The sequence below is a fragment of the Mustela nivalis genome (genome assembly GCF_964662115.1).
Source record: "Mustela nivalis genome assembly, chromosome: 4".
Classification (NCBI taxonomy): domain Eukaryota; kingdom Metazoa; phylum Chordata; class Mammalia; order Carnivora; family Mustelidae; genus Mustela; species Mustela nivalis.
The window spans coordinates 36,242,811-36,266,238 of record NC_139023.1 but is presented as its reverse complement, the minus strand read 5'-3'; the positions used below and the strand labels follow the sequence as shown (position 1 = coordinate 36,266,238).

General features: G+C 44.5%; 1 protein-coding gene across 7 annotated transcripts in view; it reads left to right on the top strand.

Moving 5' to 3' along the window:
* TBC1D1 (TBC1 domain family member 1) overlaps positions 1–23,428 on the top strand; it is a 227,663-nt gene that overhangs the window by 75,288 nt on the left and 128,947 nt on the right. The window contains exon 1 of one of the 7 annotated variants that reach the window (XM_082728918.1): positions 12,516–12,620. The exons of the other annotated variants lie outside the window; for them this stretch is intronic. Coding sequence (XP_082585044.1) covers positions 12,531–12,620 — 90 coding nt within the window. The 5' untranslated portion in view covers positions 12,516–12,530. Of the gene's footprint in view, positions 1–12,515; positions 12,621–23,428 lie in introns of those variants that run through there. 7 annotated transcript variants of the gene reach the window in all.

Below are 23,428 nucleotides of genomic sequence, written 5' to 3'. Positions count from 1 at the left end.
TGCCTCCCTCGAAGCCTCTAAAAGGCCGGCAGGACCCCTGGGCACTTTTCTCACACCCAGGGGCGTTTCGCAGGTTGAGTAATAAACTCTTTTTTTTTTTTTTTTTAAAGATTTTATGTATTTATTTGACAGAGAGAAATCACAAGTGGACGGAGAGGCAGGCAGAGAGAGAGAGGGAAGCAGGCTCCCTGCTGAGCAGAGAGCCCGATGCGGGACTCTATCCCAGGACCCTGGGATCATGACCTGAGCCGAAGGCAGCGGCTTAACCCACTGAGCCACCCATGTGCCCCCCGGTAATAAACTATTATTGGAAGAACCCGTTAGCCAGTATGTGACCCTTTACAAATAGTAATTAGGTGGTGGTTCTATCTGCTAATTACACAGTGCTCTTAGACTGCTGGTTTTATAATAAATACCTGTCCTTGAGCCAGATAAAGCTTTGACTATCAATTAGTGCTAATAAAATGGAGACACAGAAACCAGATTTTCAGGCACTGTATTCTGTCTTCTCATCCTCACCAGAATTTTCACTTCCTGAAACACAGCGGGTGGTAAATGAAAAAGTTTTGAGTCGCAGTTTTGTATTGAAAAAGAAAGGAATGATATGCCCTGATTTCCTGGTTTGATGTGATAGCTGATTAGCTTTTATAAATAATGCTAAATTAAAAAATGATGTGAGGTGGTTTAAGAAGTAATTCAGGGTGTGTTGTCTGATTATATTTTATTTTAGGTTGAGGATTTGAGTCTGCTTGTATACTGTTATACTTTATATCATAAAGCCAAAGGGAGAAATAAAAAAAACCAGACTTACTGTTTGAAGTCTAAATAAACAAAACCCCAAATACTTATTGTTCATACTATTTTATGGTTTTATTTACTTTTCCAAAATCTATTTAATAAAGATGTTTTTCACTATAGGAGTGAGGTGGACTTTTGCTCATGTTGGCCTAGGAGATGACAGTGAAAACACCAGACCAAAGTTTTATTAAAAAAAAAAAATAGCACACAAACTCAAAAAACAAAACTGTAAGGACTTCTACAGGACTGTCAGCTTTCTCCAACTGGCAATACTTTTGAAAAGGTTATTTAAATGAAATGTATGTTGATAACTTCATCTAAATTCTGAATCATGTTATTCCAAAGTTATTTAAACTACAAAACAACAAAACTATGAAACGTTTTTGGAACACATTTATCAGTTGTCAGGAGAAAGTGCAGTTATTTTATATTTCATTCCTGTTAGTTGGTGTGTGATTATAAATTGGATCCTGAAATTGATTTTTATAAACAATATGTTCTGTGAGATTTTAGAATATGAAATTATTTGAAAGTTCATATCTTGGGGCTGTAGATGATAAGAGTGACTTAATAGGGAACCTGATTTGGTTTACTGTTAAGAGATCTGCTGCTCTGTCTGCCTGTGCTCACTCACGCTGTCTCTCTCTCTCTCTCTCTCTGACAAATAAATAAATTAATTAATTAATTAAAAAAAGAGAGATAAGGCATCAACATGGTTAGCATTATAAACTAGGGAATATTTTAAAGGCAGAAACAGGAGTTTCAAATAGGACACACAGTGTGCATAATCCCAAAGTACAGTTATATTTGACTTTAGAATGACCCTTCAAGAGCACATAAATGAATATGAGCACACACCTCACACAAAAATTGCTGTTCTAGTTTGACCTTTGCAAACTGGCTCCACACCTGGTTGGGAGAGGGAAAGGGGCGTGGACATGGCTTGGTGCAGATGGATACCTGAACAGGTATTTGTTTTTCTTGGGTGCCGCATTAATATTGTGTAAATATTGACTATACAGTCTGAGGAATAGAGCCCAAACAGAGAATTCTATGTTAAAAAAAATTAAGATGCACTTTCTTTTATGTTGGACATGGCCTTGGAACAGTAAGGCAGGTGCACATTGTATTACAAATGGGACAGGTTTTACAGAGGTGAGATTCCTTGATTAGTCTCTCATTGGGACACGTGTGTTTTCTCATAGATTGCTAATAAAAACAAATTTCTCAGGCATAGTGATTTTTATACTAAACCCACAGATGTCCCAGCCACCTGGCAGTTTTGAGTATTTCTGTTGATCACTTCTGTGCTTCCCATGCATCAGTTAGTGAAACCTGCTACAGAACCACCAGGTAACTTTCTGAATTTATTTGGATTCACACCTGCCTGTAAAGATACTGGCTAAGATTATTGCTAGTATCCCAAAGTAGTGGATTTTCAATATACATGTTATTCAGTCAGGTAAAAAGGAAAATGAGCCTGCTGTGTTCTCAAATTCAAGTGCAGTTTGATGCAGTTGATGCCTTGTATTTTTTTCCATTGCTCGTGTATTCACCAGATGTTATTGGGCACCTTTTATGTACCAGGTACTGTGGATGCCCTGAAGGAGTTAGTTCAGTTGGCACATAGGCTTATTCTTTATTTACTATTATTATTTTTTAAAAAGATTTTATTTATTTATTTAATTTATTATTTTTTAAACAGATTTTTATTTGTTTATTTGACAGATCACAAGTAGGCAGAGAGGCAGATAGAGAGAGAGGAGGAATCAGACTCCCCGCTGAGCAGGGAGCCCAATGTGGGTTTCGATCCAGGACCCCGGGATCATGACCTGAGCCAAAGGCAGAGACTTAACCCACTGAGCCACCCAGGGGCCCCATTTATATTTATTTATTTATTTGACAGAGAGGCAGGCAGAGGGAGAGGGAAGCGGCTCCCCGCTGAGCAGAGAGCCCAATACAGGGCTCAATCCCAGGACCCTGAGATCATGACCTGAGCTATAGGCAGAGGCTTAACCCACTGAGCCACCCAGGCACCCCTATTTATTACTTTTTTAAAAGATTTTGTCAGAGTACGAGCACGTGAACACACAAGCAGAGGGAGTGGCAGGCAGAGGGAGAAGCAGCCTTCCTGCTAAGCAAGGAGCCCCAATGTCCAAGACCCTGGGATCATGACTCCAGCCAAAGGCAGACGCTTAACCAACTTAGCCACCCAAGTGTCCCAAGACTTATCCTTTAAAAAATGTACACACTGGGGGCACCTGGCTGGCTTAGTGGGTAGGGTATGTGACTTTGATCTCAGAAGCCCCATGTTAGGTGTAGAGATTACTTACAAGTCAAATCTTAAAAAAATATATATATTTTTTTAAATTTTAAAATAGTCGCTAACATTTTATGTGAAACCAGTTTCTTCATATTTTGGCTTTGCTGAAAACAAAGGTTATGAGCTACTATTCATTCAGCAAGTCATTGCAGAAATGGTTCTGCACAGATACTTACTGCACACCTAGTATATGCCCGCACTGTTTGAGGAGCTGGAGATACAGCAATGACTAAGGCAGACCAGCTCCCTTCTTTCCTGGAGCTCGGGTCCTGGATGGGGGAGACTGCGCAGAAGCAAGCAAACAGATGAACAAGGTAGTTTCAGGGGGTGGTAAGTGCTAGGGAGAGAAGTAAGCAAGATGCTTCGGGGAGAGTGATGAGGGGCTGGGCTGGCAAGGAGGTGCCCCCCCCCACCCCGCCCCGGGGGTGGGGGTGGGCGGGACAGAACTACAGAGACCAGGGCCTGGAGGTGGCTCAGGTGGGCATGTTAGAGCAGTGGGGAGAAGGCAGGTGTGACTGCCATCTGGCGATGGGGGAGAGCTTTGGGCCCTGAATTGGGGAGGGGCCTTCTGGGCCAGGCCCTTTAGGGCTCTGCAGGCCCAGGACCGGGTTTGGCTTGGCTTCAAGTGCAGAGGGAGCCATTGGAGGGTGTGAACTTGAGGAGTGCTTTGTGCTGATGTATATGTGGGGTGGAAGCAGAGAGACACTTAGGCTGTTGTGTTTTGGGCAGGGGTGACAGGGCTAGTTTGGACTTCCGTAGTAAGGAGGGGGCACCTGTGGAGACATCACTGTTCTTTATCTTCTGAAATGAGGTGACTGGGTGGCTTTGCTCTCGTGTTCATCTGAGACTGGTGCAAATGACCGAGAAACTAATTACATCTATGTTGAGTACAACTTGCCCTTGGTTGGCTGCCTCTGAAGAGCAGGGCTTTCCGGCCCAGTTATGTCCTGATGCCAGTGTGGTTTGTTTACCTTTGCAGTTTCCTGCAGACTGGAGCAGCCCATTTTGCGAGCCTCTGGCCAGCTGGGCTGCCATGCCAAGGGCCACCCAGCAGCCTTCTGAAAGGCGCACATCTTTCCACACCTGGTGCTTAGGCAGCGGGTCCTCTGCTTCCCGGGACCCTTGAGTCCATTGCATGTGGTGCGTCCTAGGTTCATGTGATGAATTATTTAAAAATATAATTTTTGGTGGGGGGAGACTTCTATTATGTTTAATTAGTGAGTGTTTGAGTTTAATAAAGAGGGAGGACTCCTTGTCCTAATCAGACCATTCCTTGACTTTGAAAAATGTGCTGCCTCTGCTAAGCAAAGCTGGCGTAGCCAGGATCAGGATTTGGGCAGGGCTCCCGTGAGGCCCGTTTGCCCGCCTGGGGCAGCAGCCTCTCTGGGGGAGCTCTGGTTGCTTAGAGTAACAACACCATGGGCACAGGTTGGTTTTATGAAAAGAGAAGAGAGAAAAACAGGAGTAGAAACCCTGCATCATCCACAACACAGCAGGGAGCTCAGAGTAGATCTCATAATGACCAAAAAGCACATTAGTTTTTTCTCCCCCAAAATTCCCTAAACTGATCTTAACCTATATATGTGTCTGCCTTGGTCTGTCCCTGAGTATCTAAACCTGTCCCATCCTTCACGCCTGAAGCATCTTTGAGTATTCATTCTTTCATTCCTCGGATGCATATATCATCCCGGTAGAAAAGAGCTCCCAAAGCATGTCCTCTCCCAGGACGACAGCCCGGTGGCCATGGGGGGGTAGGGAGTGGCTCTTGCACTAGGGACGGTCACGGTGTGCCAGGTGATTAGAGGGGCAGGTGCCGAGGCCTGGTGGCACGTTGGAGAAACCTCAGTCCCAGGCTTCCGGCGAGGCGGCCTGGGGAATCCGTTGTAGCGAGCAGGAGACTGCACAGGTGAGCAGCGCCGGAATGCACGTGGCAGGTAGACCCCTTCAGAGAGGCTGGCATGTGATCCCGGGGGGTGAGGGCTGGGGGTGAGGGGTGGGAGTGAGGGTTGGGCCCTATGGACCAAAGCTTACCTTTCCCCAAATTCTCGTACCCTTGTAGTCCATTCTGTATGATGCCTCGTGTTGTGGTTTATTCTTTTGTCTCCTCTACTGGCCTCTAAACTCTGCAAAAGCAAGGGTGCTGTGGTTGTCTGTACTGTGCATACAGATCACTTGGGCATCTTGTTAAAATACAGTTCTGCTCTAGTAAGTCCGGATGAAACCCCAAATCCTGCGTTTGCAACAGGCTTCCAGGTAATGCAGATGACCTGGGGACTGCACTTTGCATAGCAAGGTTCTCTCTGTTTTCTGTTATACCTACCATTAGAGTAGTTGCTTATAGTTTATGGAACAAATGCCATGATTTCAGAGTAGTCACTTTTATCTGGGAAGATGGTAGTGGAAATAGTGTCCCATGAAATAAAACCTAGAAAAATTAACCTTGAAATTGGGTATCTGGGGAGTAAGAGTGGAAGGGAGATTTTGCATTGCATACTCTTACACCTTTTTTAAAAAGTCAGCATTTTATGTATTAACTATTCAGTTTATCAAATTTAAAAATGTTTTGGCCTTTTCTCTTTTTCAATGTATTTAGCTTTACCCTGGCTACCATTAGGATATTATAATACTAGAATCAGATTATTATTGAAAAATTAACTCAAATTGCCCTCCCGTCTTTTCTTTTTTTTAAATAGCTTAATTTTTAAGAGCAGTTTAAGGTTCACAGCAAAATTGAGCAGCAGGTACAGAGAGTTCTTGTACACCCTCTGTTCCCACACATGCGTAGATAGCCTTTCCCATTATCAATATCTCCAACCATTTGTTACAGTTGATGGACCTGCACTGACACATTATCTCGGAAATTCCCAAGTGTGTGCTACAATTTGTTCCTGGTGTTGTGCATTTGGGCAAAGGTATAAAGGCATGTATTTTTACTATCATACAGAATAGTTTCACTGCCCTAAAAATCCCCTGAACTCCGCCTGTTCCTCTTGTCCTCCTTCCCCACCCCCTGTCAGCCACTGTTTTTTATAGTTTTGCCTTTTCCAGAATGTCCTATAGCTGGAATCATGAAGTACATATCCTCTTCAGACTGGCTTCTTTCACTTAGTAATGTACATTTAAGTTTGTTCTGTATCTTTCCATGGCTTGATGGCTCATTATAGCTCTGAACAACATTCCGTTGTCTAGATGGAATCGCCTAGAAGGGCATCAGTTGCTTTCAAGGTTTGGCAGGTATGAATAAAGCTCTAAACGTTTTTGTGCAGCTTTTTTTGTGGGTGTAAGTTTCTAGCTCCCTTCAGTTAGGCTGGTGACATCAAAAAGAATGATTGCTGGATTATATGGTAAGAATATGTTTAGTTTTTTAAGAAGCTGTCAAAGTATCTTCTAAACTGGGTGTATAATTTTTGCATTCCCATCAGCACTGCTTGAGAGTTCCTGTTGCTCCACATCCTCGTTAGTGTTTGGTGTTGTCAGTGTTTCAGGTTGTGGCTGTTTCAGTGGGTAAGTGATGGTATCTCATTGTTGCTTTAATTTCTGTTTCCCTGATGACATAATGTGGAGGCCCCCCCTTCCTTTTGATTTTTTTTAAGATTTTATTTATTTATTTGACAGGCAGAGATCACAAGTAGGCAGAGAAGCAGGCAGAGAGAGAGGAGGAAGCAAGCTTCCTGCTGAGCAGAGAGCCCAATGCGGGTCTCCCTCCCAGGACCCTGTGATCATGACCTGAGCCAAAGGCAGAGGCTTTAACCCACTGAGCCACCCAGGCGCCCCCTTCCTTTTGATTTTTAACTTTTAAGCAGTAGAAATAATAAATTTGTTCTTTTGAATTTTGTTTCATAATATGTGGTGGTGGTATTTACTAAATATATAATAAAGTTATAGAACAAAAATTTTAATGGTTATATTTGTGTATCTATAGTTAAATATCTTTGATTTTTCCATTTCTGTTACTTCTGATTTTGCTATTGGGAGCATGAAATAGCTGTTTACATCATTTTGTTAGGTTTAAAGAAAAGACTTGATGGAAAGAATGTCCTTAATCTTTATGTACTTTGGTACAAAAATAATTTTGCAAATTATTTTTATATCTGTCATGTGTTCTAATGAGATTAGACTACTAGGCCTTGTTCATTTACTTTGGTTGAGCAGGGCTAAGTTAAACTTGGGCCTTTCTTATCTAAAAAATAACATATTCCCTAGTCATCTTTTTAAAGATCCTGTTTTAAAATTGAGTAATGTCAAAATCTGCATAGGAAGGAGATAGCGAAGATCATCTGCAAGGGTAAAGTCTTTGGATGTGGTTGAGTTTGCAGTTTGTCCGCAGCTCATGTGCAAGTGAGGTGTGGGCATGAGGACCCCGAGATGAGCGGGACAGGGGCCCAGCCTGTGTGCAGCTTGGGATTTAATAGGGAGAGGTACACCTACGGAGATGATTTCATGAAATCGTACAGATGTGTGCATGGGGAATCACTCAGCTGGGGATTTAGGGAGATTTTTTTGAGGATATGAGATGAGTTCAGTCCTTTAAAAAAAAGATTTATTTTAGAGGAATGTGGAATTTAGGAATTTAGAGGAATATTTATTTAGAGAGTGTGAATGTGCATGTGCATGAGTTGGGGGAGGGGCAGAGAGAGTGAGAGACTCATGCAGAGTAAAGCCAACTCCCACTGAGCACAGAGCCCAACCCAGGGCTCAGGCCACAACCCGGAGATCACCTCTCAAGCCAAAACCAAGATGGGCTGCTTAGCCGACTGAGTTACCTGGGTGCCCCCTGTGCTAAGTCTTTAAGGAAAGGTGATTGAGTTGTATGTCCCTGATGTATGGTGAATGGAAAAGAATTGCTAGGGTATACTTGTGGTTTTCCAGCATGTTTTGGAATCATTCAGGGTTGCTTTCCAACTCGGTTGCCTTGTTTTTGAGACCAGTGATTTTTAAACCTTGGGGAAGGCAGTCACTTCAAACAAATGGCCCAGATATGGCGAGATTCAGAGTTGAGAGTGGCCCTTTTCCTTCAGCAGGGTGTGCCCTCGGGCCTGCACATGCCTCTCTGTAGTGGCGACTAGGGAAGTGGTCATTCTGCTGCAGCGAGAATGTCATTGCATTTTCTCTCTTCTCCATGAGGAAACCGAGTGCCAGAGCAGGGAAGCAACTTTATTCGAACAAGATCACACAGCTCATTGTGGCAGAACTTAAACCCAGAGTTTTGGACCCCTGGATTTTGCACACCTGTTGATGTTGCCCTGCTGTTTGCACTTTCTTCTTTGAAGTATTTTTCTAAAATCAAAAGTGTGCCTGTCTATTAACATATTGTATTTCAGAATACCTTACTGAATCACTCGGCTGTTTACACATGTATTTTCAGCGTTGGTCCAGGTGCCTGTAGGGAAACAAAGAAAGGAAGCCTGAAGTCGAGCAGTCTGCTGGGGTGGGTAGAGGTCCTCCGACACGCGAGGGGTGTCATAAATGCTCAGCAGCCCTGGAGGCCTGCTCAGTGGTGTGAGTTCTGAGTAGGAAGAACCCAGGGCCCAAGTAGTTGAAGACAGTGGAAGTTGCCCAAGTCCAGTGTGGCAACACAGCTCCCCGTGCTGGGCTCCAGTGACCTGCTGATTCACTCTAGTTCCTGGAGGGCGTCCTGTGGGACAGATGGGAGGTGTGTATAATGTGTCTCTTCTCCTCTAATAGGGGAGATTGAGTTTTTTCAGAGAAACATTATTTGCAAAGCAGATTTAACAGGAGAGAAAATGACATTAGTGTTAATGCAGCCACGGAAAGGAAGAGATGACTGTGTTTTTGAGCCCTTAATATGCGCCAGCCCGATGTGTAGGGAGTAGTCCGCTCAGATCATCCCGGGGTGGGGGTGTTCTTCCCTCCTCCTGTTTCTTTGGGGAAGTACTGTAAAGAAACTGAAGTTGAGAGTGCTTAGGTCATTTGTCGGAGCTATTAAGATTAAAGCTTGAATGGTCTGGCTGTAAATTCACGTTTTATCTGTTGTACCTGTGCGGTCTCTGTCATAAAGGGATTACAACACATGTTCAAGATACGAAGCAAGGGTGGTCAGAACTTAAAATATTTTGTCCCACTAAGAATTTGAATTTTCCTTCTTCCTTAAGGGAGAGGCGTAAAATGTTATGTCTGCCTAACTTGCTTTTGAAAATAGGTGTGTAAGAGTGAAATTACACCAGAAGTGGAACTCCTATTTTTAAAAAGCTTGAATTTCATGATGTTCTTGGTTAGGGAGGGAAGAGAACAGGAAGTCAGAAGAAAATCAAATCACTGGTAGGAAGATTGAAGATTGGTGAAGATTGGTGGGGAGACTAGGGGCAATTGAATGATGGACCAAAGAGGTCAGTTTTGAGATGACCATAGCCTGATTTTTTATTTTCTTAGTTTTGAGATGACCATAGCCTGATTTTTTATTTTCTTATTGACTGGAGTTGTGGGCCTTAGAGTATTATCTGAGATGTTTCTCAGAGCACCATAGAAGCATGTTTTAGCCTCTCTGGGAAATTTTCTTTGTGTTTAGAGACTATTTTGAATAGGCTCTCCAGAGACTTCTACCACAGTGGACATTTTTTCAAGCCTGGGATAATACACAGGACTGGAGACAAGAGGCTCGGGTTGGAGGCCCCAGCTCACCTCGAGTTTGCTGTTTAACCCCAGCTAGTTGCCATGGGAGTGAGGGTCGTTGCCCCGCTGCCATCAGAGAGTCGTGTTTGGGTGGCACATGAGATGGTGTAAGTGATGGGAGCCATGAAAGCACTTTTTAGGATAAGCTTGTCTAGGAAGTGGGGTGGGTGTAGCCATTCAATTTCCTGACCGAAGTTGTACCTCCCGGGGCCTCCGTCCTTGATCTCTAAAATCAGAACATTGTGTTGAATGATCGCTGTAATTGTTCTCGGTTTGGACTCTCTGTTACTGCAAGTGGGGCCAGTCATCAGAGATTGTCCACCACTGAAAAGGAAGAGAGAGCCGCTGGCCTGGGACACATCCCCTCCTGACGTGTCCCCCATGGAGCTGTGACCACAGACGGGTCCCTTCTCTGCGTGGATGAATGTGTTCATCCACAGAATGGGGACGGGGGCTGTCCTCCAGGCTGTGGAGGATGTCCCCACAGAATGTACTCAGAACAGGGCCCAGCTCTGAGGAAGCCCTTAATAGGCCTGAAACCTTGCCGCCCCCTCACTCAAGGTACGGGTGGAGACGACATCTGTGCTTGCTTCGTTCTGGTCCTTCTTTTCAAAGATGAAATATTGAGCCCTCCAGAGGTGAGGTGGCTTTCCCAGAGTCAGAGTTAAGGTGTTCTGGTTCTTAGCCCAGAGTTCTTCTTGTCACCTGGTTCTTGCTATGATATTTAGAATTTTTGTTGTTTTATCACATTCTGCATGAATTAAACATAAGCTCTGGTTCACTAGTATGGAACGAGCAAAATGCTTCATCAGGCCACAGGTAATTTTGATCAGATAAGGGGAAAATGGGGCAGAGAGAATTACATCGGCCTCTGCCACCAGCACCCCCCATGTGACCTTGCCCAAGGTCACAACTTCACCTTGTTTTCCTCCTCCCTGAGATAGAGGTGGGGAATAGCTGCCTGCCCATTTCTGAAGTCCTTTCATCTCTCAAAATACTGTGAAGAATTTCTTCACGGCCAGGGCTCTAAGTCCGGGAAATAGTGTGCCAACCAAAGATGTAGATTCTCCAATTTTGGAAAACTTTAAAAATAGGAAGGAAGTTTATTTGTTTAGCCGAGTTCATAATTGTAGGCCTGCTGAAGGCAGAGAATTGGCCAAATGGTATTTGAGGAAGTTCTTTCTACAGGGTGGGCCAAGAGGAAATCAGTCATTAGGTGAAAATAAACTCTAAGGTCTGTGAGACAATATTTGCTTAGAGAGATTTACATAGGTCTATTGTGATGGCCACTGTTGTGTTAGTTTTTTTTCCCTAAATGTGTAGGTTTCTTAAGTTAAAATATTGGAGACTTAGTTGTGAAGTTTGACTTCAGACACATAAACCAGAAGCCTGCTTATGAGCAATGACTTTGTGGCCCTTTGTGCACTGGTTATTGATTCATTGAGTGTGAAATATTGCTGATACTTTCACTATGGTCACAGCTCTTGTAGTTCCACAAATAGCCGTATTTCTGGCGTGTGGGTGAACTGAAGGGATTCTCTTCCATAATTTGGAAACATGTGGAGGTAATACATAGGAGTTTATGGAACACTGGATTTCAGTGAAGGCAGCTCTCTGAGTCTGTACCACCTACTGTTACTTAGCTGAATGAATATCAGACCAAAGTTTGATTTTGTCAAATCTGTAGTGTCTAAACTAGCTGAGACTGTGATCTCCAGATGTCCCCCCGCCTCCCCACCCAGGGAGAGTTCAGTGTGCTCGACCATCGGAGCATACACTTCTGTCTCACTGTTTTGCAGTTGCCACACCATCTAGCGTAATTTGTGGTACTCCAGACATCTCGACCAAGAAACCCGGCATCTTCAACTGCAGTGTTGTTCACGATACATTGAATGTACAACTTCTCCGGGCTGAGCGCTCGGGACACGGATGCGAAGAGGGAAAAGGTGCAGTTCGTGCTGGTGCAGTGAAGGCTCACGCTCGAAGCTGCTTGCACTGCGGCCGGCGGTCAGCCGGGCTGAGGGAGGGGTCAGCCGCGGAGCAGCCTTTGGTACACGGAGGTCGTCACCTTCCACGTGCGGTGAATCCCACCTGGCCATCTCCTCATTGTGTTTCCTCAGCAGAGAAAGTCAGGGCTGACCGTGCACTTTCAGCTTACATATCGTCCTTCTCAAAAGCATTGCTTTCGGTTTGGGAGCCAGTACTGTGGCTTGGATGTGGGGGTCCTGGAGGAACTCTCTGCACATTTTCGTGCGCTTTTCCGATCTAACAGTTGTTTTGCTCTGATCCTGATTGAATAAACAGAGGTGGTGGAGCCCACTTGGCTCTTCTGCATGGGGAAAGCACAGTTCTGCCCTGAAGCCTCTGCTGCAGACCCCTTGAAGGGCACCAGACTCCTCTTCATACTCACATGGTGCCTGTTGTTAAACTTGGACGTGCAGATCCAATAAAGCTTGAAAGTCTGAGAGACTAGGAATCTGGACACTGGCTGGTGCTCTGTTGTTTTTGTTTTGGGGAGGTTTTTTTCTGTTCTGTTTTGTTGGTATGTGTTTGCTTTAATTTAACGGACTTAGGGGCTTTAGTCTAATAAGGAAATTTCAAACCGAAGACTTTATTACCTCCTAGTTAAAACTAAAAGCAAATCATGAGCACCTGGTGGGGTCTAGAACAAGAGTCCTGAACAGGGAGGTCCAGTTCTGGGTGGCCTGACCAGGTGCCAGTGGTTCCAGCCCTCTGAGGCTCTGTTTTCTGATAAAATCAGTAGGTTGAGGGCACCTAGATGGCTCAGTCGGTGAAGCCTCTGCCTTCAGCTGAGATCATGATCCCCGGGTCCTGGGATCAAGTCCCACATCGGGCTCTCTGCTCATCGGTGAGTCTGTTCCTCCCCCTCCCTCCGCCCCTACCCCCTTCTTGTCCGTACTCCTCTCACTCTCAGTCTCTCTCAAAGAAATAAATAAAATCTTTAAAAAAAAAAATGACTGGGTTGAGTGAGTGGTTCTCATCCAGGGGATGAGAATATACATTTGAATGGCAGAAGCTGCATAAGCCAAGGCACAAAGTAGAATTCCAAAGGAGTGGAAGCCCAAGATCGGTGGTGGTGCATGAACCCCACCACCCCTGCCTGGTGAACTCCCAGGAGGAAATGATCATGGAACCCCCACTCCCACCCCCACCCCCATGGGGCATTCTGAAGCCTTTGCCTGCAGTTATCATTGCTTGGTAGAGATTAGAGATAAGCCTTGGATGGTCTGAGAGTGGTAGGTTGACACCATTGGGGCTGTCGGTGGAGAGTGGGGTGGGTGGGTGTGTACCCTGGGCATGGCCGGGCAGGGCGGAGCATCGGTGGTCTTGCTGTGGTCTGGTGGGAGTGCACGCAGGCTGAGACCTGCGCTTGAGGTTTGGGGCTCCTGGTGATAGAACACACAGGCTGATGGCTGGTCGCAGGTAGAGGGAGGAGAGGGAAGAGGAAACACTTCCCAGGTTTTCAAACTAATTACCTGGAAGGCATTTGGGGAAACAAGACAGAGGCCAGTTTTAGGGCAAAGAGATGAGCTTGATTGGGATGCTTTAAGGTCATGGTGCCTGAAGTTTGGGGATTCTTCGAGGTGATTGGAAATTTGAGTTGAGTTGAGGAAACAGTTCAGAGCTAGAGATGTAGATAAATTATCTTTTATTTTTTAAAGGTTTTATTTATTGAGAGCAAATGCATGCGAGTGGGGTGGGGCAGAGGGAGAGTGAGACCCTCAGGCACATTTCCTGCTAAGCCCAGAGCGGGACCTGGGGCTCCGTCCCACGACCCAGGGAGCATGACCTGAGCTGAAATCAAGAGTCAGACACTCAATTGAATGAATCACCCAGGCACCCCAAGGAATTATCTTCATTGGTCTTGGAGCAGTGCGTGAGATCCCGGGAGAGAAAGAGAGTAGAGAGAGAAGCAGAAGACCATAAAGGGTCGTCCCCGGGATGTCTGAGAAATGGAAGCATATTTGACTAAATAATATGAAAGGAACAAATTACATTCATAAGATTTCATGACCCCATGCATTCCTTTAGGACTTATCTTTATTCCTTTCCTCTTGTAAGTGAAGATGAAGTCTCACTTTTGAAAATGTCAGGATTCATGGGGTACCTGGGTGGCTCAGTGAGTTAAGCATCTGCCTTCTGCTTGGTTGTGGTCCCAGGGTCCTGGGATGGAGGCCCGTTTCAGGTTCCAGCCCCATATCAGGCTTCCTACTTGGCAGGGAGTCTGCTTCTCTCTCTCCCCACTTGTTCTCTCTCCCTTGCTCTCTCTCTCAAATAAATAAAAATAAAATCTTTAAAAAAAAAAAAGAAGAAGAAAATGTCAGGATTCAGAGACTACAGTTTGCACTTGGTGGGTGGAATTCCTGTTCCTTGATTGTAGACTTAATTGGGAGTAGATCAGAGTTCAGTTTTAGCAAGTCGCTGAAACTTCTCAATGCACATTAGCCATTCCTAGGCACAGGAAAAGCAACCAAACTTGGCATACATTGCTTGCAGCAGCTCTTGGCTGGAAAAAGTCTTTATCTACCGTCAGCCTTGGTTTCGGTGTTGGTTCTCTAGGAATGTTCCTGATTGTAAAATATCTTGTCTCATAAAGATGAAGTCAGCCCCCCACCCCTGACACATGGTGGGGGTGCGGCTGAGCCAGAGAAGGAACTGTGCTGTGCTTTTAGACTCTTGCTTGGTGGGAACCACACAGCAAGCCCTGAAGGTGGTGGAAGCAGGTTGCCCGTCTTTATTTTATTATTTTTTTTAAGTTTTTGTTTTTAAGATTTTATTTATTTATTTGACAGAGACAGTGAGAGAGGAAACACAAGCAGGGGGAGTGGAAGAGGGAGAAAGCAGGCTTCCTGCCGAGCAGAGAGCCCGATGCCAGGCTTCATCCCAGGACCCTGTGATCATGACCTGAGCAGAAGGCAGGCAGCGCCTAAGGGCTGAGCCATCCAGCCGCCCCAGGTGCCTGTCTTAAACGAAGCCCCAAGCCTGGGAGTTGAAAGTCTGACTCTGAGCAGACTGGATTTGCTCCCCCTCCAGTGCTCGTCTGGAGGGATGCTCAGCATTCGACCATCGCACATCGCTCTAATAGATGTTTTATTTGAAGCAGCAATCTTTCTCCCTTTGTGTCTTACCACTTTGCCTTCCCCTTTATGAGAGGGAGTGCTAATGCCTCTTCCTTGAGACAGATTTGCAGAGGCTTCCTGGCGTCCCCTTCCCACACGGAAAGCCCTGGTCTCCATTGATGGAATTGTAGGCACGTTGTGACTCCTCCTGCTGCTACTTTTGAAGTCTGCTGAAACCGAAAATGAAACTTCTGTGTGGCCCAGTCAGTGGCAAGGTTGATGAGGCTGTGACCCTCTACTTCCCTTTACTGTAAGGATGACGTTCCTCCTAATGCCATAGGCTTTTTGTTCCTTTTCACTCTAAAGGTTTCCAGGCCATTCTGCCGGTTTATCCTGAGCTAAATGGTCAACTAAAATCCTTAAATCTTTTTCGCATGAACTTTTGGCAAGCTGAGTCTGCCCCATGGGTACTTACTTACCCGGCTGAGGTTTCTAGGTTTTTTGGTTTGTTTTTTGGTTTTGTAATTTACATATGTTTAAGACTTCACTTGTGTTCCTGATGTTGGGATTTTTTTCTTGTTTTTCAAGTTTTCATTCTGTATTCTAATTTATTTTCATAGAATAGTGGAATTTTGGAACTGGAAGTGATTTTGAGAATGCAGCTCTTTCCCTTCGGTGTGACACGAGTACGCCTCCTTAGGGAGACGGGACATGGAGGTTTGGCTGGGTGCTAGGACAAGAACAAGATTTTCTTTCTTATGCACTAGGAACGTCAGGTGGGTCAGGGAGGAAAAGAAATGTTAGCCGAGGGCTGGGCACTGGTTATGAATACAGGCTTGAGCTACTTTATTCTTTGTGCAGTGTTATACTCTGATTTTTTTTTTTCTTGTGTGTTTCTTTTATTGATTTCCTTCATCTTTGAAAGCAGGAAAAGTATTAGCCACTTACTTTGCTTTTGGGGTATTGTGCTAGGATACAGTCTCACATTTAGAACTTCTGAGAAGGCCAAGGAGCCACAAATAGTATTGTTGTTACAGTTAGTATCACGAGAGTTACAATATGCTAAGTGGAGAAGAGATGAGACTGGTTCTAACTCCTATCCTTTACTTGCCGAAGTTCTGAGCTGCTTGTTGATCAAGATTAAAGAAAAGGAATGGCTGCTTGGTGAGGAGAGCTTATTTCCAGGTAAAATGATATAAGAGAAAAGACCTTTTTCTACTGTCGGTCTGAGTGAGGTTCAGGATTCCTGAATGTGTGTGATCGGTTTTGTTCAAGAATGCAGTCTGTGTTCTAAAAGCTAGTTGTTGTGTGTTGAAAAATGGTAAATAATTGACGTATTTATGACATCCTAGAACGTAATTGAGTCTGGCAATCATGCATTCGTAAGTTTAAATATCAGACATTTGCTTGGCAATTGCCATGGACCTCCCCGATGCTGGTGAGAGGGCGGTGAGGGGGCTGGGATTGGCCTGGAGCAGGTAGCCTGCCGCACAGAGGCAGAGACTGGGATCAGCCCACACCTGGCTTCGTGGACTCGACCACATACTAGTTTTGGTATGTGACGCAGAGGACAGTTTTGGCTTTGAATAATTTGAATACGGTGCCCTGAAAAAGGCACCATAAGTGAATGTGAGGGGTAGCCTGTGCTATAAATGACTTTGCGTTTAAAAATATTAATACCGTTGTCAAGGGGATTCCATACTGTGACCACAAATGTCATCATTTGAATGACATTCATTTTACTGCAGTTCCTAAGAAGTAGCAAGAATATTTGTCTGGTCAGTAAGGTTAATGGTTATTAAACTCAAGTTTGAACTGTCAGCTTCATAAAGTAGACCAGTTCTTACTGTTTTTTCTTTTTATAATTTTATTTTTGGATGCAATCTTTGTCATATTTTATTTTTTAAAAAATATTTTATTTATTTGACAGAGTGTAGGCAGAGAGGCAGGCAGAGAGAGAGGAGGAAGCAGGCTCTCTGCTGAGCAGGGAGCCCGATGCGGGGCTTGATCCCAGGACCCTGAGATCATGACCTGAGCCAAAGGCAGAGGCTTTAACCCACTGAGCCACTCAGGTGCCCCCCAATTCTTACTATTATCACAATTTTGATTTAAGATAAAATTTTTGTGGTAAGTAATTACCGAGGCATATAGAAGGAGTCTTTTGAATATTGCTTTTAGACTGTCATCTGAAGTTTTTACTCTCTATAGGTGTTGATGTTTGTCTTTCAGATTGTATTTCATGACTTACAGGCTTCTGTAGGTTACATAGTGAACGTTTGGGGCCACCTAGAAATATATGCCAATTCACTTATACTGTTGAAATAATTTGTCCTCATGTATTTACAATGATGATTTTTTTCCTCTCCACTCTCCATATAATTTTGTTCCTGGAAGGCCTCATCCAATAACAATATACCATAATCTCTAAAATTTCTTTCTTTTTTTTTTTTTTTAAAGATTTTATTTATTTATTTGACAGACAGAAATCACAAGTAGGCAGACAGGCAGGCAGAGAGAGAGGAAGAAGCAGGCTCCCCGCCGAGCAGAGAGCCCAATGCGGGACTCGATCCCAGAACCCCGAGATCATGACCCGAGCCGAAGGCAGAGGCTTAACCCACTGAGCCACCCAGGTACCCCATCTCTAAAATTTCTTAAAGTTTTAAAAAATGTATTTTTAAAAAATGAAAAATAATCTTCAAGATTACAAAAGCGATACATGAAAATTAGAACAAAAGAGCCTATTGATAACAAAAGATAGCAAATCACCCCATTCCTGCTACCCGGAGACTACCACGGGCAGCCTCTCCAGATCTTTTCACATTGTATGTCTTTGCCTGAGAAGAAGTAGAAGAGAGAGCCTCTCTTGAACACACGCTGCATGTGTTTCAGTCTGTTGAAACTTGTAGCCAGAATGCCCAGGGGACAGGAGGGTCAGCCAGGGGGGACCCCAGCCGAGCCATGGCACACTCAGGCTTCTCCGTCCTCACCGTTTCCAGTGCTGGTTGGACAAGGAAGGGGCCTTAAAGAGAGTGAGAACTTGTGAATAAATACTAGATTGTGATCTGTGCTCAGGTTTCTGGAGGTTTTTGTTCCTGTGGGTGGATGGGTGGATGGATCTGCTAACATGCTGGCTCTCCCATCCGGTTGGTTTCATGGTCATGTTACCTTCTGGTTGTGGTTGATTTCCCCCCTTCTCTGCACATGAGTGCACCACCACTGCCCCAAGCAGAGGCCAGGAAGGAGGCCAGTGCCTCTCCCTCCCGGGTCCTTCATCACTCATCTTGTGGTCTGGGTGTGAAGACTGGGCAGACCCTGAGTGACTCCCTCAGCATCGTCCTCCCCTCCAGCCTTGTGGTCTGCTGGAAGGCACATGGGCCCAGACCCATCTGTCCCACGTGGGGGCCTGTAGGCAGCCTGGGCAGGCTGGGGGCCAGGCCTCTTCTCCCTGCTGCCTTCTCCCCAACAGTGGGTACCTCTGCTCTTTTCACCTGGTGAGCAAGGCTGCTGTTGGTCCTAGGGCTTCCCTTGCCTTGTTTCCCAACTAGTGTCCTGTCTCAGTCCCCAATCCTGGTAGTGCCACATTCAGGTACAGTCCTGGCGCCCTGTGCAGATCCCAATCCAGAAGGGTCTGCATTTCTCTAAAATGGAAACGTTTTTCTCAGAGGCTTGAGGGGAAGAGTCAGGGAGATCATGTGTGTGAAGCACAGTGCCTCTCATAGTTAGTGCCTGTGAGTGGCGGTAGGTCCTGAGATGCCGTGTGAACTTGAACTTGAGGCAAGTGAAGGTGTCCAAAGTTTGGCTTTTCCTCCCGACAGTGTACATATGATTATATGAAATAATGGGGTAGAGACCTGATTTCTCTACCTGATTTTAGGTAAGGTTAGAAAAGAAAGCACTTTTATTGTTTCTTTCATTTCAATTTAGAGTTTACCTATAGCACTTTGGTGTACCTTCAACTAAATATGTTTAAATTGAGGTTAATTAGTATTACAATATCCACTTTGAACATTAAAGTGGAGAAATAGAAAATTGCCATTTATTTCCCTCTCACATTGAAGTAGTGTGTTAAGTCAGTGCCCTGACAAGGTCTGCGTGGTCCACACAATTAATTAGACACTATTCCACCTTTACCCAAAGTATGGTGTGGAAGACAGACTCAGTGTGTTGACCTGTGTGACAGCAGGGGCCAGGTTCCATGGGATCCTGGGGAATGGAACAGATGAGACGTTTGAACTGGATCTGGAAGAATGGGCAGATGGTAGTGGAGAGTTGATGGAAGGACATTCTAGAATAAAGGCTACTCTGCCAGCCTGCGGTTGTCAAATGTGAGCTGCAACCCAAATAAGTTTCCTGAAATGAGGATTCAAAGGTATTTATTTTGTGTTTTTCCTCTTCTCCCATTGGCAAGGATAATATAAAGTTTATAGTAGAAAATAACTTTCCATCTGTTTATTAGACTAAATTGTCATATTCAAGGACTAGCTGGGCAGTAAATCACATCAGACTTAAACTGAGTCTTGGTAACACTTGGAAGGAGTTGTAATGTTTTTATATTGATGAAGAATTTGCATTATGTAGAAATTAATTCCATAACTCTAACTAATGGACACTTGAGTTTTAATCAGTTGGAATTCATTCTCCATTCTGATGGCATCATTCCATTTTAATTTCTCTTTGTAGATTTTGATGGCTGTAGTTTCTGGTTATAAACCAGAAATGGGTTATAAACCCATTTTAGTTGGGTTTACATTGAAATGAAAATGGGTTATAAACCCATTTTCAGTTGGGTTTATGTTTGCATTGGCATGGTGTGATGGCTTTGTTGCATTATTCATTGCACAATATGTACACTGTGTGGCCCCGAGAGAGATGCCTGGTGATCTTTGAGTTAGTTGTATGTACCTGGTTTCCCTTGCCCCCCCTGGGCTTCCTTCAGTCCGTGGGTCCTTAACAGGGGATCTGGGATGGAAGATGGGGTGGTCCATGAACTAGGAAAGAAAATTACATCTTTATTTTTATTAACTTCTAACTAAAATTTAACATTTCCTTCGATTGTGAATGCAGTCATCAAATCCAGTAGCATTGGATTTGATGCTCTGTCTCTCCCACTTGCTCTCTCTCTCTCAAATAAATAAAATCTCTAAAAAACGTTTCTTTGTTTATTTGAGAAAGAGAGTACACGTGGTGTGCACGTGCAAATGGGTGGAGGGGTGGAGGGAGAGAATCCTCAAGCAGACTCCCTGCGGAGTGTGGAGCCTGATGTGGGGCTCTATGTTATGACTCTGAGATAATGACCTGCGCCAAAACCAAGAATCAGATACTTAACTGATTGAGCCCCCCCAGGGGCCCCTACAGGAGCTACACATTTCTAAAAAATACTGTGTTTGCTCATCATTACTTTGAACTACGGCATTCATTTGACTTGCCTCTAGATTTTGTCAAATCTGGTAATAAAACACGCCTACTATGTCATAATTATTCAGATAATTCCCTTTTAGTATAATTAAGTTCTTTTGTATTTTTTTGTGTTCTATATATTTAAAAACTTCACTCTGAGAAGAGTCCGTAGGTTTCACTGTGCTGTCACTCTGCCTGTCTGGGACACAAGTTTCGGAACCTTTGCCATTTGCTTGGGGAGGATTGGTAGGAATGTGGGATATGTAATGAAAAGCTGAGATGCTGGCTCTCACCCAAGACACCCGTTATTCCCATAGTCTTGCCTGCTGTTCCAGCCCACAGCGGCACCCAGCTCAGCACATCCTCACTCGCTCTGTTGGTCCTTGTAATACACATGTGCAGCAAGGAAGGAAGGGTTAGATTTCGTTCTCTTAGTCCTTACATAAAATGCACTAAGTGATTCCCATCCTAAAAACGGTGAAAATAAAAATAGCTTGGGCGTTTAAAGGGGTCAACCTTCAGCTGTCTAGAAAAATCTTATAATCCAAAAGGATTTAGTCCCTCTATTTCTGGTTTACTATTTTTACAGCATTTGTTCTTCTGCAAATACTTGTGTTTTTTTGTTTTTGTCTTTGTTTTTTAAGATTTTACTTATTTATTTGACAGACAGAGACAGCAAGAGAGGAAGCATAGCTTGGCTTCCTGCTGAACAGAGAGCCTGATGCAGGCTTCGATCCCAGGACCCTGGGATCTTGACCTGAGCCCAAGGCAGAGGCTTAATGACTGAGCCACCCAGGTGCCCCCAAATACTTGTTGTTTACATAAGCTCATACGTTGCATTGGAGATGTTACAGATTAATCATGGCTCTCGTCTAAGTTCTCCTTGAGATATTTGTCATCACTCAAAAACCTTGAAGTCACTGATTTTTTTTTTTTTCAAGATTTTATTTATTTGAGAGCGAATGTGCGCATGCATGGGTTGGGGAGGTACCAGGGGAGGGAGAGGTAGAGAGACTCTCAAGCAGACTCCTTGCTGAGTGTCACAAGACCTGAGATCACAAGACCCTGAGATCATGACCTCAGCCAAAACCAAGAGTCAGATGCTCAACCAACTGAGCCACCCAGGTGCCCCACTATATTTTTATTTTGAGTCACACATAGAGCAAATTTATCGAGTACTTGCGGTGTGCCAGGCACACCCTTGGGTGTGTAGGCCCTTGGGGCTATATCAGTGAACACATAGACAGTAATTCTCTCTCAGAGCAGACTTCGGGTGTTCAGGTATTTTATGCTGTGAGGTTTGTAGAGCTGTTCCTCAGGCTAGAAAAACTGCTTGCCACCTACTGACCTGTGTATTTCTTAGGTCGTCGTTTCCACACTGTTTCTGTGGGTCATTGTGCTACTTCAGGGCTGGCCGGAAGAGGGGAAGGCAATGCTCTGCCCTTTCAGCTCCATTTTGATCAGAGCATTCCTGCTGTTACATGTTTGGGATTGCTAGAAGGCTGGGGGTGGGCTGAGGTAGGGGAGAGCTCTGTTGCCTGCTGGATGTTTGGGAAGATGGTCAGATTCTCGATCTGACTGGCATTATCAGTTGCTGGCTGGTAAAGACTATATTTTTGTCTGTTCTGTACTGTAGAGGAGCTGGAATAATAGCTAGCCCATTGCCTTTAGGTATTGTAACTTCAGTTAAACAAATTTTTTAATGGCTTAAAACAAGCATTTATTATATATGTGGTCTTGTGGGTAAGGAATTTGGGAAGGGCTCCACTGGGCAGTTTGTCTGCCCGGCTTCCTGTGGGGCAGCAAGGTCTAGATGATTCCTTTCCAACGTGGTGTGTTTGCTCAGGTGTCTGGTGGTTCAGTGGTCCTGGGCTTCTCTTGCTGTGCACCTGGGGCCTGAGACCCCAGGGCTGCTTCACATGCCTTGGGCTCCTCAGGTACTGTCACTTTCATAGGGAGTCGATCTTTTCTTACTCTGTAAGTTGATCTTTTCTTACTGTGTAACACGGAGGGAACAGCTAGCAGTTATTGGGAGTGAATACGTGCAAGGCTTGATACTAACAGTTTTCATGTTTTATCCTCCAAGCCTCCAAGGTCGCTGGTAATATCCCATTTTGATAGAAGAGGAGACTGAGGTTCTAGGAATTGGGTGACCTGCCCAGGCTTGCACGTGAAACTGCAGAAGCTGGAGCCTGTGTCTGCATTTCCAGCTACAGAACCACCCTGAGGATGTGTCTGTGTAGGAGGTTCCCAGCTGCGAAGGTGTAGGAGTTGGGGCTAACTTTCTCCTCCGAGATGTGACCTACAGGACTGAGAGCTTATCTCTGTCTTCCTAGAGGTTATTCTGTTTCCGTGTCTGCTCCTAGAAGCCCATTCCCCGGATTGGAAAGCTTCTCTCCCATCCAGGAGGCAACACTGGTTCATTCTCTTAGTTTCCACCTTTCCCCCATTCCCTCCCATAACATGCACACAAATACCATATTACTCGAAAACAACAACTAGGGGTCCAGGCAGTTTTTTGTTTTGTTTTGTTTTAAGATTTCATTTATTTTAGAGAGAGAGAGAGAGAGAGCACATGAGAGGGTAGAAGGAGGAGAGAAAGAATCTCAAGTAGACTCTATGTTGAGAGCGGGGCTCGATCCCAGGATCCTGAGATGACAACCTGAACCGAAACCGGGTCGAATGCTTAATTGACTGAGCCATTCAGGTGCCCTGGGGTGCAGGCAGTTTATGCAAAGAATGGTATACTCATCGCCTGGCTGCTGAGACAGTGTGCTGGGCAGAGTTCATGACAGCTGCGCTAGGTTTTTTGGAAGTGGATCCCGAGTAGGTTTTTATTATCATTATTATTATTATTATTATTATTATTTGCATTCCTGGGTGTACCGTGTTTCAGTGACTGGAACTGATGCTGTGGTTATCAGGACAGAGATGGCTCTCTAGGGGGCAATAGGCCACTGCAGTGTGCTTGTGATGATAAAAGGTAGCTGTAGAATGCTGATCACCGACACACGCTTTTTTTTTTTTTTTTTTGGTAGAGGAAATTAGCATTTAGCATAATCAAAGAACCACATGCCAGGAAAACCGAACTGTTAACTGTGGCTTTTTTGGGCTTAGGATAATATGAACAACTTTATAGGTTTCTGTATTTTTCTGTTACATGAATGGGTATTAAACTTCCTAGAAATAAAGAGGACTG